The sequence below is a fragment of the Podarcis liolepis genome (assembly GCF_965112155.1).
Source record: "Podarcis liolepis genome assembly, chromosome: 1".
Classification (NCBI taxonomy): domain Eukaryota; kingdom Metazoa; phylum Chordata; class Lepidosauria; order Squamata; family Lacertidae; genus Podarcis; species Podarcis liolepis.
In genome coordinates this window covers 77,208,652-77,224,328 of record NC_139554.1, presented here as the reverse complement: position 1 = coordinate 77,224,328, position 15,677 = coordinate 77,208,652, and the positions used below count along the sequence as shown (strand labels likewise).

The window sequence follows — 15,677 nt, the reverse complement described above, 5'->3', positions numbered from 1 at the left end:
TGAAGTAGCGCCAGCAGGCACTGTGTTATCCTATGAAACGCAGCCGCGAGATCTGTTAATGTGTGTATTCGAGAGGATGCGAAAAATGACCGTGCACACTGTTTCGCGAACTTTCGTGCCACTCCTCTTCGACGGGCACAAAATAGATTGGAGGTTGGAGCGATGATTAAGATCGCAGCCCCGAGCGATTTGTTTCTCCGTGCCAAGGGGATCTCGGATGAACCCCACCCCCGCAGCACCGGCCTAGTAGAGGAAGGAAGGAAGTGATAGAAGGCGCATGGATTCTGAGATGGGCTAGACAGGAACTTCGCGCCGGGTGGGAAGCGAAGAGGTTTCCGATCCCGCCCTCGTGGGGGCAAAATGGGTGTCTTCTCCCGTAAAAGGAGAGTAAGGCGCCGCCAAAACACGTTCCATCGTTGCCCCGAGAAGGCACGTGCGCACTGGGACCCCGGCTTGCGCTTGCACGTGTGCGTGAGTTTGTTTACAAGGGGAAGGAGGAAAGGAGAAAGCGGCAGGGTTGGAGCGGGGCGAAGTTCGCTGAAAGCCGGTTCCCGTCTATCGCCTGTGCTTCCCCGTCGCTTCTCTACTGTAAGCCTGCCTGCGCAGTAGAGACTTGAGGGGTGCAGTTGTCACGCAGCAGGGCTTTTCCCTCCCAATCGTCCTTTGCATCTGTCTGCTTGGCCGTTCGGAATGGTGCTAGAAGTTTGTCTGGTAAAAGGTTTAAATAAAAAAAATCCTTCCAGTAGCACCTTAAAGACCAACTAAGTTAGTTCTTAGTTCAACTAACTTAGTTGGTCTTTAAGGTGCTACTGGAAGGAATTTTTTTATTTTGACTATGGCAGACCAACATGGCTACCTATCTGTAACTGGTAAAAGGTTTGTTAGGGTTAGGCCTCTCATTTTGAGGGTGGTGGAATCAACATGAGGCTCCACTCTCACTACCAAACAAAGCTCCCACTGAGATAAATTGGGATTTAAGATAATTGATCTTTCTGTCTTTGCTGTTTTCTGTGAAACCAGATGCTTTTGCTTTCAAAACATTCTCCCACCTCCGCCATATCTATGGTATAGACACAGGGCAACTGGACCTGGCCGTGAGTCAGTAAAGCTTCTGTCCTCAGCTCTGTTGCTATTGCAGGAGATGGATCTACTCCGGCTTCCTAGAAAAAATATTCTTAAGAACATCAGAAAAGTATGCCGGATCAGGGCAGTCACCTTTCTATTCCCGCATCCTGCTCTCACAGGTACCTCTGGGAAACCTGCAAGCAGAATTCATGTACAAGAACATCCTCTTCTCCTGTGATTTTCCAGCAGCTGGTATTCAGAAGCATTGTGACCTCCAACTGTGGACACAGAGCATAGTCATCATGGCTAGTAGCCATTTAGACAGAAAAATAATCCTGGAGGAGAGGTGGTCTTGTGCCTTGCTCAGTCTTGAGATAGCCACTCATAGAGCTTCTTCATAAGAGAACAATCAGATTGCAGAACATCATCTGGCCTCTGATTTCCATATGTCTGATTTCCCGTACCTAGCTGAAACTACATTTTGAAAATGCATTTAAAAAGTCAGATATAAATCTGCTGCAAAAGGTTCTTGAGTCTCTAATTTTACCTCATTTAAATAAACAGGAACAGTGTTTTTGAAAGATATGCTGCATCTTAATGCTCAATCAATTGACCTCCAATGGAGGTGCTTCAAGTACAGTATTCAAGTTCCTGTGTATTGCAGCCAGACTGCTGTGTAGCCAACCATTATTTTAGATTATTAAATTTTATTACCTGCATTTCCCCAGCCAGTCCCAGGGCAGGTTGCAATTCAAAATTAAAACACCTAAGACATTTGCAATAATATCTTAAGTTTGGTGGGATTTTTTAAAAAGGTATTTTGACTCATCAGTACTGAAAGGGAGTCTACAGCAAGCTCCCATGTAAGCCATTCTGGCGTTCCCAAAGGGAGTATGGGATAGTGGAAAAATGTATTGGAATGCTTTCAAACTTACTGTTATTTCTTGAGTTTGCCAACAAAACTCCCCACCGCAAAATAAATAAATGCCAGCATCCATTCTGTTGCATTGTTTCCTTCTTTTTACCTTTTGTAGTCCAGCATTTGAAATTCATGGTTCATTTTCACTGTACCTTTCATAAAATCTCTTGCGCCAGGGGTTCAACACAAGTGTCTTTTGTTTAGAAAGAGTCTTCCATGCTTCGGTAACTTCCAGAATGGACTACAGTTAATTAATTGGTCCTAAACATGGTCACTAGGATACTAGCTGGGCCCCATTGGTGGGAGTGTATTTTGCCAGTGCTCAAAACGTTCCACTGGCTTCTGCTCCATTTCCTTGCATGGTTTGGCCTGCGAGTGCTTACCTTCAAAAGCCCTATATGGCATGGGTACCTATCCAGATGTACCTCAGTATGAGCCTCCCCATACACTTAAATAACCCACAAAGCCTTCCTAGAGGTGTTCCTGCTATCTGCATCAAGGCAGCTGGGACACATGTAGACAGGCATCACAGTCGTGGCACCCATTTGTGAAGCATTCTCTGTATGGAGGCTTGCCTGTTTCTTGCACTACAGTCTTTTTGAGACCAAGTAAAAAGCCTTTTTGGCTTTCCACATTTTAAATCTCTGATGGACTTGCTTTTTAGTTGCTCTTGTTTTAATCTTAATGTATGTGTCCCCCCTTACTTATGCAGTAACTTGCATTAGGACTCTGCACTGAAGGCACAATGTAAACTTAATGAATGAAAGTGATGGGTAACTGAACTACCGTATTTTTTGCTCTATAAGACTCACTTTCCTCCTCCTAAAAAGTAAGGGGAAATGTGTGTGCGTCTTATGGAGTGAATGCAGGCTGCGCAGCTATCCCAGAAGCCAGAACAGCAAGAGGGATTGCTGCTTTCACTGCGGAGTGATCCCTCTTGCTGTTCTGGTTTCTGAGATTCAGAATATTTTTTTTCTTGTTTTCCTCCTCCAAAAACTAGGTGCGTCTTGTGGTCTGGTACATCTTATAGAGCGAAAAATACGGTAAGTGATTTGGAATCTCTCCAAGTGAAGGGCCTCAGTGTATTACATCTATTGCACCATCATCATAGCAAAGGTTCATAGAGGATCCTTGGGTCTGGGATATGCCTCCTTTTCCTTCTGCACTTTATGGTGGGGAAACATAACTGCATCCTGCTGGTTCTGGTATTTTGATACAGCAACTATCACAGTGAAATCACAATCCACACCCACTTTTTTAATGTCATAAGGTGGGCAGAGCTAACTATGCCAACCAGGAAAAAAATTACAAGTGGCCAGCAGATGGCAGTCGCCTGTTCTGTTGAGGGTGGGGGAATGGAGAGAAGCAGGCACCAAAATGAACCATGTGACTCTTGCTTTTTGGGGGGGGGGGGAAGACCATCCAGTGTTTAAGAAAGAATTTAGGGAAAGGGGAAATGCAGGACATGTCCAGGTTACCCAGTTTTATTCAGCTGTCACTCAAATGAAACACTTAAAATTCCCAGTTCAGACAATTCAGGAGAATTTAAGACATAGTGCTAAGGCAGTAGATTGGCTGTTCTGTTTTCTAGCATAAATCCCACAGGGAAGGTGTGAGGCTCTGAAAGTGATAAATGCCTAACTTGTGTCTGTGTCACTATCTTGGCATCACACAATGAGCCCGGAGTCTGTAGGGATGTGCACACGCACATTTGTCTTGCGTAGTTGTGTTTCCATGGAAGCAGAATGGCCTTTAAATGGTACTGCATTAGTGATGCGTGGCACCAGCCTTCTTGATATAGCAAGATTCAACATTTCAACATTAAGACCATCTGTGGAGAAACTAAGGAGCCAGTTCAGTTTCACAAAAGGAACCTTGATCTTCTAGTCCAGCTCAATACATTAAAGGGAAGTTATCCCAGATGGAAAACATCTACAATATTTGCCTGCCTGGTCTTCCAATTTGTGTGTGTGTGTGTGTGTGTGTGTGTGAGAGAGAGAGAGAGAGAGAGAGGAGGGTCCTGACTTTAAACTTGGTAAGCAAGCTGAAGCTTTATCAAATTATATTCAAGTACCCTCCAGCTTGGCTTTTAGCAGAGTTCAAAAACAGCTTGGCTCTAGGGTGCTGAAAGGTTTCTAGGACCTATTTGGGCTCCCTTTCTGGGAGGTTAGTGCATATGTTATTACATTAAACCTGCAGGTGTTATCCTAGCTCTTGAGGGCTAGATTTTTCGGTGTTTCTTTGAGGTGAAATTTCAGGTAGATTTTTACCATGCTGTCATAAGTGTTAACCAGGAAACTTGTAGAATATTTCCCCCCCCCAGGATATTGTATCACAATCTGGATTTGTGCAGGAGAATTCACAAGCCCATTTAAAACAGCCAATTAAGGTCAATGAGTAATTAGTATGTAGGCCAGGATAGGTGTACTCTTGATTCTCAAATTGAAAAATGGAGACAAGTACCTCTCTACATCCAGCCAATGTTGTGAAGTGCAGAAATAGAAGTTAAACACATAAACAAAACCCTCACGGCACTGGAGGAATGGATTTAGTTCTATTTAGAATATTTATTTAACATGACAGTTCACAAAAAAGTTATTTTTAAAACTCTCCAAGAGAAGAAGTTTGCTCTTTTTAAATTTTACTTTTAAGCAGCAGTTTCAGAAAACAGTACAATAATTGTCCAGGTTTCCTACAGCAACAGGATACACAGCATCATAAAGGTGTTAACTGATACACACCATTCAGGGATTGTAAGCCTCACAAACAAAAATTGCACACACACACACAATGGCCAGTGTTGGAAATTGAAACATTACTGTACTAGAAGCACCACTTAACAAATGGGTGGCCTAGATGACTGGCAACAGAATCCTTTTTAATACCAGAAAATAAATAGTTAACCTAAAATGAAGATTATCTGGTTGAACACATTGTCAACAGAGATTTGAATTACTGAAATGAATATATAATCAGGGCACATAACCAATAAAGGGATTTATTGGATCCCCCCACCCACCCACTTTCTTAGCTGTAATTGATCAAGGAACTACACCAAGAAAGCAGAACCTAAGAAGAGGGATTCTTCTGAAATGGAACGCCCTTAGAAGCCCTCAAAGCATGCCAGTGCCACATGACAAAACCAGAAAAAAAAACGCCAAGAGCACAGTCAGCACAGATAAATAAGAGTAATAATGAGGGAGCTTTTCACCACCTTAACACCCAACTCTCCAGCACCATTTTGAACATCAAACAACAAGCACTAATCAATTCACATCACTGAGGAAATAGCTGCATAGGCTGGGCTGAAAAATACTCTTGGGAAAGGAGGTAGCAGATTCAAAGAAAAAGACCACTGCTGGCCTTCTGGCTGATGTCACGCATGGTCCAAAGGAGCTCACTGAAGTCACTGGAGCAGTGAATTCAGCAGCTGCAAAATTACAGCTTTCAATTTAAGGGTTTTGTTTGTTTGTTTTTGTTTTTTGGAAGAAAGATCAGTGTTAGAACAACCTCAACGCATTTCCATCCACAAGAACATTCAGCAATGCATACATAAGTGTAGCCACACAAAGGAAGCTAGATTCAGCACACTAAAAAACAACAACCCTGCACAAATGTGCATTCACTAGACACGCTTTTTGCAGAAAACACACATTCAAATCCTATCAGTTTCCATGTGAAAATTACCAGAGGGTATTCAACTAAGTTTTACTCAGAGCTGACCCACTGAAATTAACAAACATGGCTAAGTTAGGTCTATTAATTTCAACAGGTCTCCTCTGCATAAAATTTAGTTGAATATCACTCATAAGCATTAGGATTTCCCAGAGTTTTCAGGTTAAAGATCTAATAAGGAAAAGGATGAGGAACCTGTGGGCCTCCAGATGTTGCTGGACTACAGTTTCCATCACCTGTAATTATAGGCCATGCTGGTAGTAGCTGATGTTGGGAGTCCAACAGCTGCAAGGCCGCAAGTTCCCCTTTCCTGAAGTGGAGGTAACAGCCCCTCCTATTCACTCATAGTATTTGTTCAACTGATTGGAATGGCCTTGCTTCAGACAAGAGAGAAACATTGTTCCATTCCACAGAGCATTTTTTGCACACATGTGTATATACCCTTGTGCAATGCCAAGATGATGCCTTCTGGATCACGGCCAGCTGATGAAATAAATAAAAAAGTTTAGCCAACTCTGTGACTGCGAATCTATATTTTTATCTCTAATTTATATGACAAGTTGACCAATTCTTCATTTCCACATACACTATTTTACGATTCCTGAAAGCTCAGGTTTAAAATGTGACATTTTAATAAATAAATAAACAAGAACCAGAACTAACTACCCTTCCAGTTTAGATGATACAAAGCAGGAGAGTGGTGAAGCGACTTGACAAAGAAAGGTTTTCTGGCTCCTTGATCTGTGCTTCTGTTGCCACTATTAAAAATGATGGCAGGAAACTAAGACTTGGTCCTTTTTGAGTTGCATACAGACATGTTGTTTAAACAGCTCACCTGCTGGAGAAGCACCTTCACCATGTTCTATACAGTATACCATTCCCTTTTGAGCTCTGGAGAAATAAGTTCTGCCAACCAAAATCGACTGCACACAACAGATATTGGTTGGTGCTTGTGGTGTGACAAATCTGTCTCCTTCCCACCCCTAGAGCAGTGTGGCATACTTTAAAAAAGGAAATAATAATAATACCCTGAAAATGAAGTCATGCTCTGGCTTCTTTTTTAAACAGGTACCTAGTCTACCTGAAGATTGGTGGGAGCAGCAAAAGAGATAATTGAGCTCAGTGTTTGACTAAGTGATAAGTACTCTTTGTCAAACATGAGAGGAATGGGAGCAGGGAGCCAGGGCTTGACCTGTGGGAGAAAAAGCCCCGGCAACCCCCATGTAAAGATCCATCTGTATGTATGTACCCTTGGAATAAGAAAAGCCAACAACCTAAACCAGATGCATATTTACAGAAGTGGGTCAGGCGTCCCTATGGGATTGCTTTGTGGCCGAGTAGTTTCTGACATTTGATTTCATGACTGGGTAGAGAAGCAGCTCAGACATTGCGCGGAGAAAGAAAGGAACAGACGGAAGTAGGCTAATCAGGAAGAAACGTGACCTTGGAGACATTAAAAATACATGGCGTTTCAGTCTTTCAGTGAAGCTGTAACGCAGCAACACATTTAAAGTGAAGACTTCAGCTCTCCTTCCAGACAAGCTTTTGGTCCTGTGCAGTCCAGTTTAGCATTGGGCAGGGGACAATGCTAATGCCATTCTAGAGAGGAGACATCATTTATCTCGTTCCCTAGAATAGACCATTTTCACATACTTCACCTTCACCCTTCACTTGTTTCCCCTGTACATTTCTTCACGTGGTTTCCAGTCATATCATATCCTTCTTGGACCTCAGGACTCTTCATCACACCCCTCAGTCCTCACACTGAAAACACTGTTGAAAACCTGCACATAATAACTCAGAATTTTCTCTAATTTCTCTTCCCCCATCAACTATGCACATCATAGCCACAGGAGTGTTGGACTAAGACCTAGGAGACCAGGGTTCAAAACCCTGCTCAGCCATGAAATTTACTGGGTCATCTCTCAGCTTAACTTACCTCACAGGGCTGTTGTGAGGAAAAACAGGGAAGGGACAGTCATGTTAACCACCTTGGGGTCCTTGGAGAAAAGGGATATAAATTAAATCAATAAATGACACTGGTGCACAGACTCAGGTTGTTTTTCAGCTTCCTTCACGTGATAGCTTGAAAAACCCTATTATGCTAATTGCCAACAGTTCAGGTTTGGGTGGCTCAACATCAACAAACTAGGAGCTTATTGTGTCACATGTGTAGTTCACAAAGGCAATTAATTCACTTTGTCAATAGAAAACGAGGTTTGGGGATGCATCAGCACTATTTCACAGTCCAGTCAACACTTTGTTGTGTTCTCTCTTCATGCGTTCCACCCTCCCCAACATCCAATAACTTCTGCAGTCACTGAAAGATGGGAGTCAAGTGATGCTCGATAGCCTATAATGTGTTGCAGACTCCATTGCCACAAGTACCAGCAAGTTACACAGCTTAGTCATGGTTCTCACAAAGGCTAATGCTCCCTCATCTGCAGCCCCCATGTCCCTTTGCATACTGGTTCTAGAGTCAGGGAGCCTCCAGGATGGCATGTCAAGGAGCATAAGGAGGCTGTCTATGGACAGACAGACACAACACACACAAACACAAACATGCACACACATGCCTTCCACTCATGTGATAGAAGTGGCTTGGGTCCAAAGGTCTAACAGCTTAGTTTCACAAAATGGAGAAGAAAAGTAAGCCATGATCCCGAAGCATTTACATAAATTCACAGTAGTGTCAGTGAGAAGCAGCCATGGCAGAGGAAAAAATATCTGAACACTCGTGGCTGAATTCACATGAGAAGCTACCCTTATTAGTTATGTGGAGAAAGGCCATAACTCAGTGTGGCAGAACATCTGCTTTACATCTAGAAAGTCCCAGGTTCAATCCTGGGCATATTCAGGTAGGGGTGGAAATGTACCATCTGAAACCCTGGACAGCTGCTGCCTGTCAGTGTAGACAACACTGAGTTAGATGGACCATTGCTCTGACACAGTACAAGGCAGTCACTGTCAGATCCCCCAGCCAACGGCAGTGTTGTGTTATCTTCAGTGTTGGCTAGCTGTAGTAAAGAACCAAGATTAAAGTCAGACACATGTGAGCCTTGTGTCACACCTTTCCTGGTCACATTTCCATGGGGGGGGACCTATTTGTGGCCTGAAGGCTGATAGCCTTGTGTCACACCTTTCCTGGTCACATTTCCATGGGGGGGGGACCTATTTGTGGCCTGAAGGCTGATAGCCTAACACAGATACTGGGGAAAACCTCTAAACCTTTAATACTAGCAAATATCCTGCACCTCTATAATATCTAAAAGATGGGCATAAGTAGAACACAAATGTACAGAGCTCCTGTGAGGTAATTTCACATGAAGGAAAGTTATTGCCCTAACTGTATTGTTCTTACTACTACACAACATGTTCCAGTTAATTTTTATTTACACAACAGAATTTGGATTTGCAGATTGGATGTGAAAGCACAATGTTTTAATATGCAGGGAACATTGGGCATTGAGCAACTTTGATGGTTCTAGTGTGACAGATGGAACCCTAATGAGGGAAGGATCCTTAGACTTTGTTCTAAACGTAATGGAAGAATGCTAAGCTTCAAAGCACCAGTTCACACCGCTATTTCCATCGGAAAATGGGCAATGTGGCATTTTCTCATTTCATATGTTGTCTTCTGAAAGTTCCCCCATCTCTCTGTGTGAAAGTGTTTCCAGAAGTCCACTATATACCATCCTTAAATATTAACTAGCTTGGAATAATGAAACACAAGAATGGCCAGAATTCTACCTCATGGTTACATCCGCTAATTTTAAGAGAGGACAATGTTCAAGACAGTGATAAACTCTATCATTCTCTGTCTAGGATTTAGACAGCAAGATACAAGCAGCGCTTGTACTATTCATGATTCATCTCAGTGGCAGGAATAGAAGCCAGCTGGAGTTTACCTGCTTCCATAAATCCAAGCATCAACAAAAATATGGGACTTGGGTTACTTAGAAAGAAAGCCAATTAACATAGAATTATAGAACTGTAGTTGGAAATGACCCTGAGGGTCATCTAGTCCAACCCCCTGCAATGCAGGGGTCTCAGCTGAAGCATCCATGGCAGATGGCCACCCAACCTCTGCTTAAAAACCTCCAAGGAAGGAGAGTCCACCTCCCCTTGTTGGCGTCTGCTGCAGTGTCAAACAGCTCTTACTGTCAGAAAGTTCTTCCTGATGATTATGTTATTTTTAATAAACATATTTAAAGTAGAAAGGACAGCCAATTCTAGTGGAAGTGTGGGAACACATATTCAACATCATAGACATACACCTGGTAGCCTGAAGGGTTATTAGTTAGCATTTAAGATGCAACCTTGTGAAGTTAACTTTTGAAATGAGACCTATAAATGGGAGTGAAAAACAGGGAGCCTTTTAGAAGCAACATATGCCTAAGAATAGCCCAAAGTACACAAACTTCATGGGAGGACGGCATTTCTGTTACCTATTAAAAGTCCAGTGATTGGAAAAAACTTCTGAGATCACAGTTTCTAACATGAGAAAGCTTGTGTTGATTGTTTACTCCTTCCCTAAGACCCAATACTAGTCATGTTGCAATGATTAGTTCATTATAATCAATTGCGTAAATAAAAAAACCAACACATTTTTACAGTATCTGGTTGCTATATTGAGAATATCAAAGGGTAAGATACAGATAACAGGCAAGCCAGACACAGATGGGATTTTTTAATGCATTTTATTAGCTTACCTGCTTAATTTAGTATGGTGTTTAAAAATTGATTTTAATGATAAATTAAGTTCAAGAAAATAAAAATCTGTTTTACACACACACACACACACATACACACACAGAACTAAACACTGGTTTGCTTGTTTTTACCTCACACCGGACTTTGCACAGCACTCTTGCCTCAGACATTATTTTTGGCTGAAACATGCCTAGTAAAGACTGCATGTTCAGATGAGTTTATACAATCACGTGAAAAGAGAATGTCAGCACTGCAACATTCCCAGTCATTCTCATACAGCAAAATTTCTATTTAACCATATGCTGAGAAACAATCCAAAACAAAATTTATTTTAAGTCATAGCTAAACACTCATGGGGCAACATTCATGGGACGGGTGGGGGGGAGTTTCACAACGGAATGGCTCAGAAAAGTAACCACATAATAGCATTTTTCTATAATAAAAAAGTCATGCACATTCTCCCTCACTGGCATATTTGAGAATCATGGGATGTGGACCTCAGGATCCTCAACTGCATTCCAGGTACCCACAGTGGTGCCCCGCAAGACGAATGCCTCGCAAAACGAAAAACTCGCTAGACGAAAGGGTTTTTCGGTTTTTGTGTTGCTTCGCTAGACGAATTTCCCTATGGGCTTGCTTCGCAAGACGAAAACGTCTTGCGAGTTTGTTCGCTTTTTTCTTAAAGCCGCTTGAAGAGGCACAGTTGCGATAGACTGTGCTTCGCAAGACGAAAAACATCGCAAGATGAAAAGACTCGCGGAACGAATTAATTTCGTCTTGCGAGGCACCACTGCATTTTGATTTAGAAGGGCTGGCATTTTTAAAACTGAAGAGCTCAGCATTTCATTTTTTTCCTTGAAGGATATTTGTACCATTTGATCTCTAGAGCTTCCTTGAACTCTGCTGAACTGAAAACTTGTAACTTTTTACCGCCGACACAGATTGGTGCCACTATTCCCTATTTAAAGCATGGGCTATTGTCCTCAAAAGCTGCTTGCTTCCCAGTTAGCATGGAATGGCTAAGATACCTGTTACCCCTTAGAAGACTTTAACCAGCCTTACTACTAGTACAAAAGTGTAGTTAAGAGAGACTAAAATGTGGGTTTTAATATTTCAGTGCACGATTGTGATTAGAATGGGAACTATAATTCACACTGGTGATTGCAAGTACACATCTAAGCATTAGTCCAAATTTACTCAGAATAGAAGGGCATGCACAAAACTTGATAGGTCTGTGTTTATGGCATAAGTGTTGGAGATTGTAATACAGACCTCCCTACACCTGAAGGATCACTATCTACACTATCAAACTCAAATTAGCTCTGGACTACAATAGGATTCCTTGGACCTCAGAGGACCCCATAAGGCCTCTGGACCTTCTGCTTGAAAGCCCTAATCTATAGGAGCAAGAACTGAATTGCAGATTTCCACCACTCACAGATATGCCTGAAATGACCTCATTAGATTTTCTTTCTTTCTTCCTTTCTTAATGTGGACTGTGGACATGCTGGCCAATAAGCCCTTAGGAGCCAGAAAGCTTAGGAGGCAATGATTTTAGGCTATCTCTACATGGTAAATTCAAATGATTCACAGCTTCTGTAGGAACTTCAGTAGGAACCCAGTGACGTGTGGTTCCATGAAAACACAAGGGCCTCTTAGAGCTTTCTCTAGAAGGGAAGTGCACAAGAGGCAGGCCAGAGAGGTTTCCTCAGGATGTGAAGCTGATGGAAGAGGGGAAAGCTCTAAGGTGAGAGCTGGGAGGGTTAACTCTTCTGTATGTGGAATAAGGATCAAGACATAATTGTGACAGAGGGCTTGGTTTTTTATAGTGTCCCCCCTCTTTTCTTTATTTCTGCTTCCTGTTGTTTATCATTAACTTTCTTTAGATTAGTTTGGTTTTTTATTGTTATCTTATGTTGAAAACTCACAATAAAATTGAATATGAAAAGTAATAAAGCTTTATCTACACTGCTGAAGCACCACAAACATTTTAAATGTTTAATTCAACATGTTTGAACGATGTGTGTCTGAAATGTGGACATATTCTAAGTTTGCAGCAATAAGAATGCCAGCATTAAACATTTCAATTGACAACTAGTATGAAGGACTGGAAAACAACACTACTCTGCTTTATTAGCTTGGTCATGCTATACTAAAATCGAGGCTTAGGAGTATTCATGCAAAAAACAAGTAGTGCCTTTTCCCTTTACTAGCAACAGTGCTGAGCCACATATCAGCAGGAAAATCTCCTGGCAAGCAAGCAGCAGATGCCTTAGTGGTAGCATTGCTAACTGGAGCCTGTTTTATTTAGGCACAGATATTTTCTTTTTATCAGTATTTTTACATAAACCCTTGTTTTCACCTGGACAAAGGGTCACCTGTCATTAAAATAAAGCTTCAAACCATAAAATCTCTCACACACAATTAGATTACATTTTGGGTACCACTTCAGTTTTTCTTCATGTGACAAAAGTATTGTTAAAAAAAGTTTTCTTGCAAGGGGTTGCTTTTAAAATGAGGTCCCCGCTGCTCTTTCTTTTTAAAGTGCAAAAAACTAATCCTGAAGATTGTGCTTCTTAAAACACTAAATCATTGTTTGATTTCTACTTCAGAAATACCAAAGCACATCAGTGCAGATGTTCCAGGCCTTGACAGAGAATCTGTAGTCTTATGGTGGGCTCAGACATGTGGTGGCAGCGGCGGCAGCAGCAGCAGCGAGTCCTTTAAGGCCTCCTCTTTCAAAGTGGCATTTGGTCATTTAAGCAAGACAGACATTGCAATAGAGTTTAAAATGATGATTAGATGTGAAAGTAAACAAGGACTTACAGTGATGAAAAAGCAGCATGAAATGAGGCAAATTAAATTATTAGATGCAGCTCCTATTATAAACCAGTTCCAGCAATTTCTTTCTGTTATTTTGTGAGTCAGCACCATCAGTCCAACAATCAGTCTTCTAAAACGTAATGATTCTAACATTTAATTTTCAAGATAAGCAAGGAAACCATGCTTTAAAACCCCACATTCTTCAGGCCTTGTTTTCATACGATGAAAAAGTAAAAAGTGCCATATCTTTAAAATAAATAAAACATCTCACCCTGCTAACTCAAAGGGTCCAACAACAGGAGGGCCAGATGTAAGACAAGAGAGGGGCTCCTGTACCTTTAATATTTGTGTAGAAGAGGGAATGTCACAACAGGTGCAGCTTTCATAACAATAAACATCTGCTGATGCTTCCCTCTTCTGCTGCACCCTTCAAGGTGCAGAGTTCCTTTCCTCTTCTGCGTCTGGCTACCCTAGCCAACAGTGACATGGGCATTCGGAACATTTAAGACATCTCCAAGGGCAAATGTAAATAGCCACACCATCTGCATACCTAATTCATTTCATTTCTTTGGAATGGGATATAGGAAGTATTGAGGCGCAACAACAAGAAGACAAAGTCCAAGTTGCAGGAGGGGGGAATGTCTCTTAAACATGCTATCCTCCAAAATCAGACTGCCCCACCCCCTCCAAAAAAAAGGGGGGGATTTGCAAAACTTTAATAGATTTTTTAAAAAATATAAAATATTTCCCTGCAATGTTGCAGGCAGCACTGTGTCAGCACCTGAGAAGCAGGGAATAGAAATAAAGGGGAAATTACCAGAATTAGCATTGATTTTGATGCTTCGGTTACTTTACTCTGATGGAAGAGTAACTGTTGAAACAAAGAGAAGAAAACCAGGCTTCTATCTCTGAGAGAGAACATAAGAGATATGGAGAGCCCTGTGGAGGTTAACAAACCACCTTCTGCTGTCAGTTTTGGTCTGAATAGGAAAACTAGCTGGCACCCTTTAAAAAATTATCATTGCAGGCCAGTAAAGAACTGGTATCTAAACTGGCGTGAATATAGCATAATTCTTTGACTTCGGTGCAACTGAACCTCATGAAATGTGCAAGATTATTTCCACTGATTTCAGCTAAGCTAAGTTTTTCTATGCCATCTGGCATTTTGCAGTGTTTACAGCCACATCAGAGATCAGTTTTCCCTAAGTAACCCTTTGGCATTATTTGTGCTCCCAGAGGGAAACAGGAAAGGAATACAGGTACAGGTCAAAACACAGACAACTGAAACACTGGGTGGAACAGCAGCATTACCAGCATCAACTAGGCTGATTGAAAGGAATGTATTACTGGGTTGGGGTTTTTTTGTTTTAAATCCAGCAAGATTTTTTATTAAAAAAAAATTGATCCCAAAATTATTCAGTTCTTCCCTATCACAATGGCTCAGCTAGTTCGCGACACTGGACAGCACTGTGTTTCCACAGATGCAGCTCCTTAGCAGTTGAGTGCACATCTGCAGGGAGTACATTTCACCTGCGCACACTCATTCAGGAAGGCAGTCCCTTTCACAAATTCTAAATACAAAATGCGCCTTTCCCTTTCCCCTCCTCCTTTGATATCCAAAGAGTTCACTTCAGTCCAGCTAATTTAGGAGAGGGATGTTTAGGAGACCTACATGAAAACAAAACATTTTTATTTCAGAAATTACCCGCCTTTTCGAATGACAAACTGGCCTCCCTTTAATGGATAGCAGCCCCTTGGCTTTCCCAGAGGCCTGAAACCAAGAATGGGTGGGGGTGGGGGAGAAAAGTCCTTTGCTCTTTCTTGATTTGTTGGTCATTCTCCCCTAGCCAAGAGGAGAAAAAGCAGGTCTGTAAGACAGTCTGTGCTAACCAGTGTCTTTTGAGATTGATAATTAGAAAGGAGATATGCATAATCAGGTATCTTCCCTGGCATAATGGTGAGGCCATGTTGACTGGAGGGGGACTTGGTTTGGAGACAACATTCATTCCCCCCCCCATTACTGTTTTAACTCCTTGTGCTGTTGCTCTGATAGCACGGTGACAAAGAATACTATGATGAATTCCAATTGGATGGGGAGAGGTGTGAGGGGTTAATCCCGGCGCATTGGAAGCTTGTCTAGGAAATATTCAGCAATGCCGATGAAATACACAACTTGTGCAATACCAAAGAGTGGGGCGATGACCAGGGCTCTGCAATATGCCCCCTTCAAAAAGGCTGTGGGGCCTTCATTCCGCCAGATTTTCCTAAAAAGGCACACAAAGAAATCAGATGAGACTACGTGTGTTCACCACAACTCCCATTTAAGTGTTGCCAATCAGAATATCTGTTACTTCAGTCATGCCCGCCCCGCCCATTTTGCTTTAGAGCACAGAGTTATCTATAACAAACAGGCTTTCCCACATGAGCAGCATACTTTACAAAGGCATTTCAAGTACAATGAAAAACCAATTTCTTGCTCATC

General features: G+C 41.9%; 1 protein-coding gene and 2 long non-coding RNA genes across 6 annotated transcripts in view; 1 reads left to right on the top strand and 2 right to left on the bottom strand.

The window, feature by feature from the left end:
- The first annotated feature begins 600 nt into the window (after positions 1-600).
- On the top strand, positions 601-3,162 carry LOC310711320. Its single transcript, XR_014528409.1, has 3 exons — positions 601-718; positions 877-2,771; positions 3,033-3,162. It is a non-coding gene; the product is annotated as an uncharacterized lncRNA (long non-coding RNA).
- A 1,365-nt stretch (positions 3,163-4,527) lies between these two features.
- On the bottom strand, positions 4,528-11,069 carry LOC310711325. The gene is made up of 2 exons (XR_014528422.1): positions 8,831-11,069; positions 4,528-8,760 (listed from the first exon to the last, which is right to left on the bottom strand). It is a non-coding gene; the product is annotated as an uncharacterized lncRNA (long non-coding RNA).
- Positions 11,070-14,552: 3,483 nt separating this feature from the next.
- The window catches only part of SLC25A22 (solute carrier family 25 member 22), a gene marked incomplete at its 5' end in the record, with an annotated part of 66,106 nt that continues 64,981 nt past the window's right edge, over positions 14,553-15,677 (bottom strand). For all 4 annotated transcript variants that reach the window (XM_083513101.1, XM_083513102.1, XM_083513103.1 and 1 more), the window contains one exon: positions 14,553-15,459. In XM_083513101.1, coding sequence (XP_083369227.1) covers positions 15,306-15,459 — 154 coding nt within the window. In that variant the 3' untranslated portion in view covers positions 14,553-15,305. The remainder of the gene's footprint in view (positions 15,460-15,677) is intronic.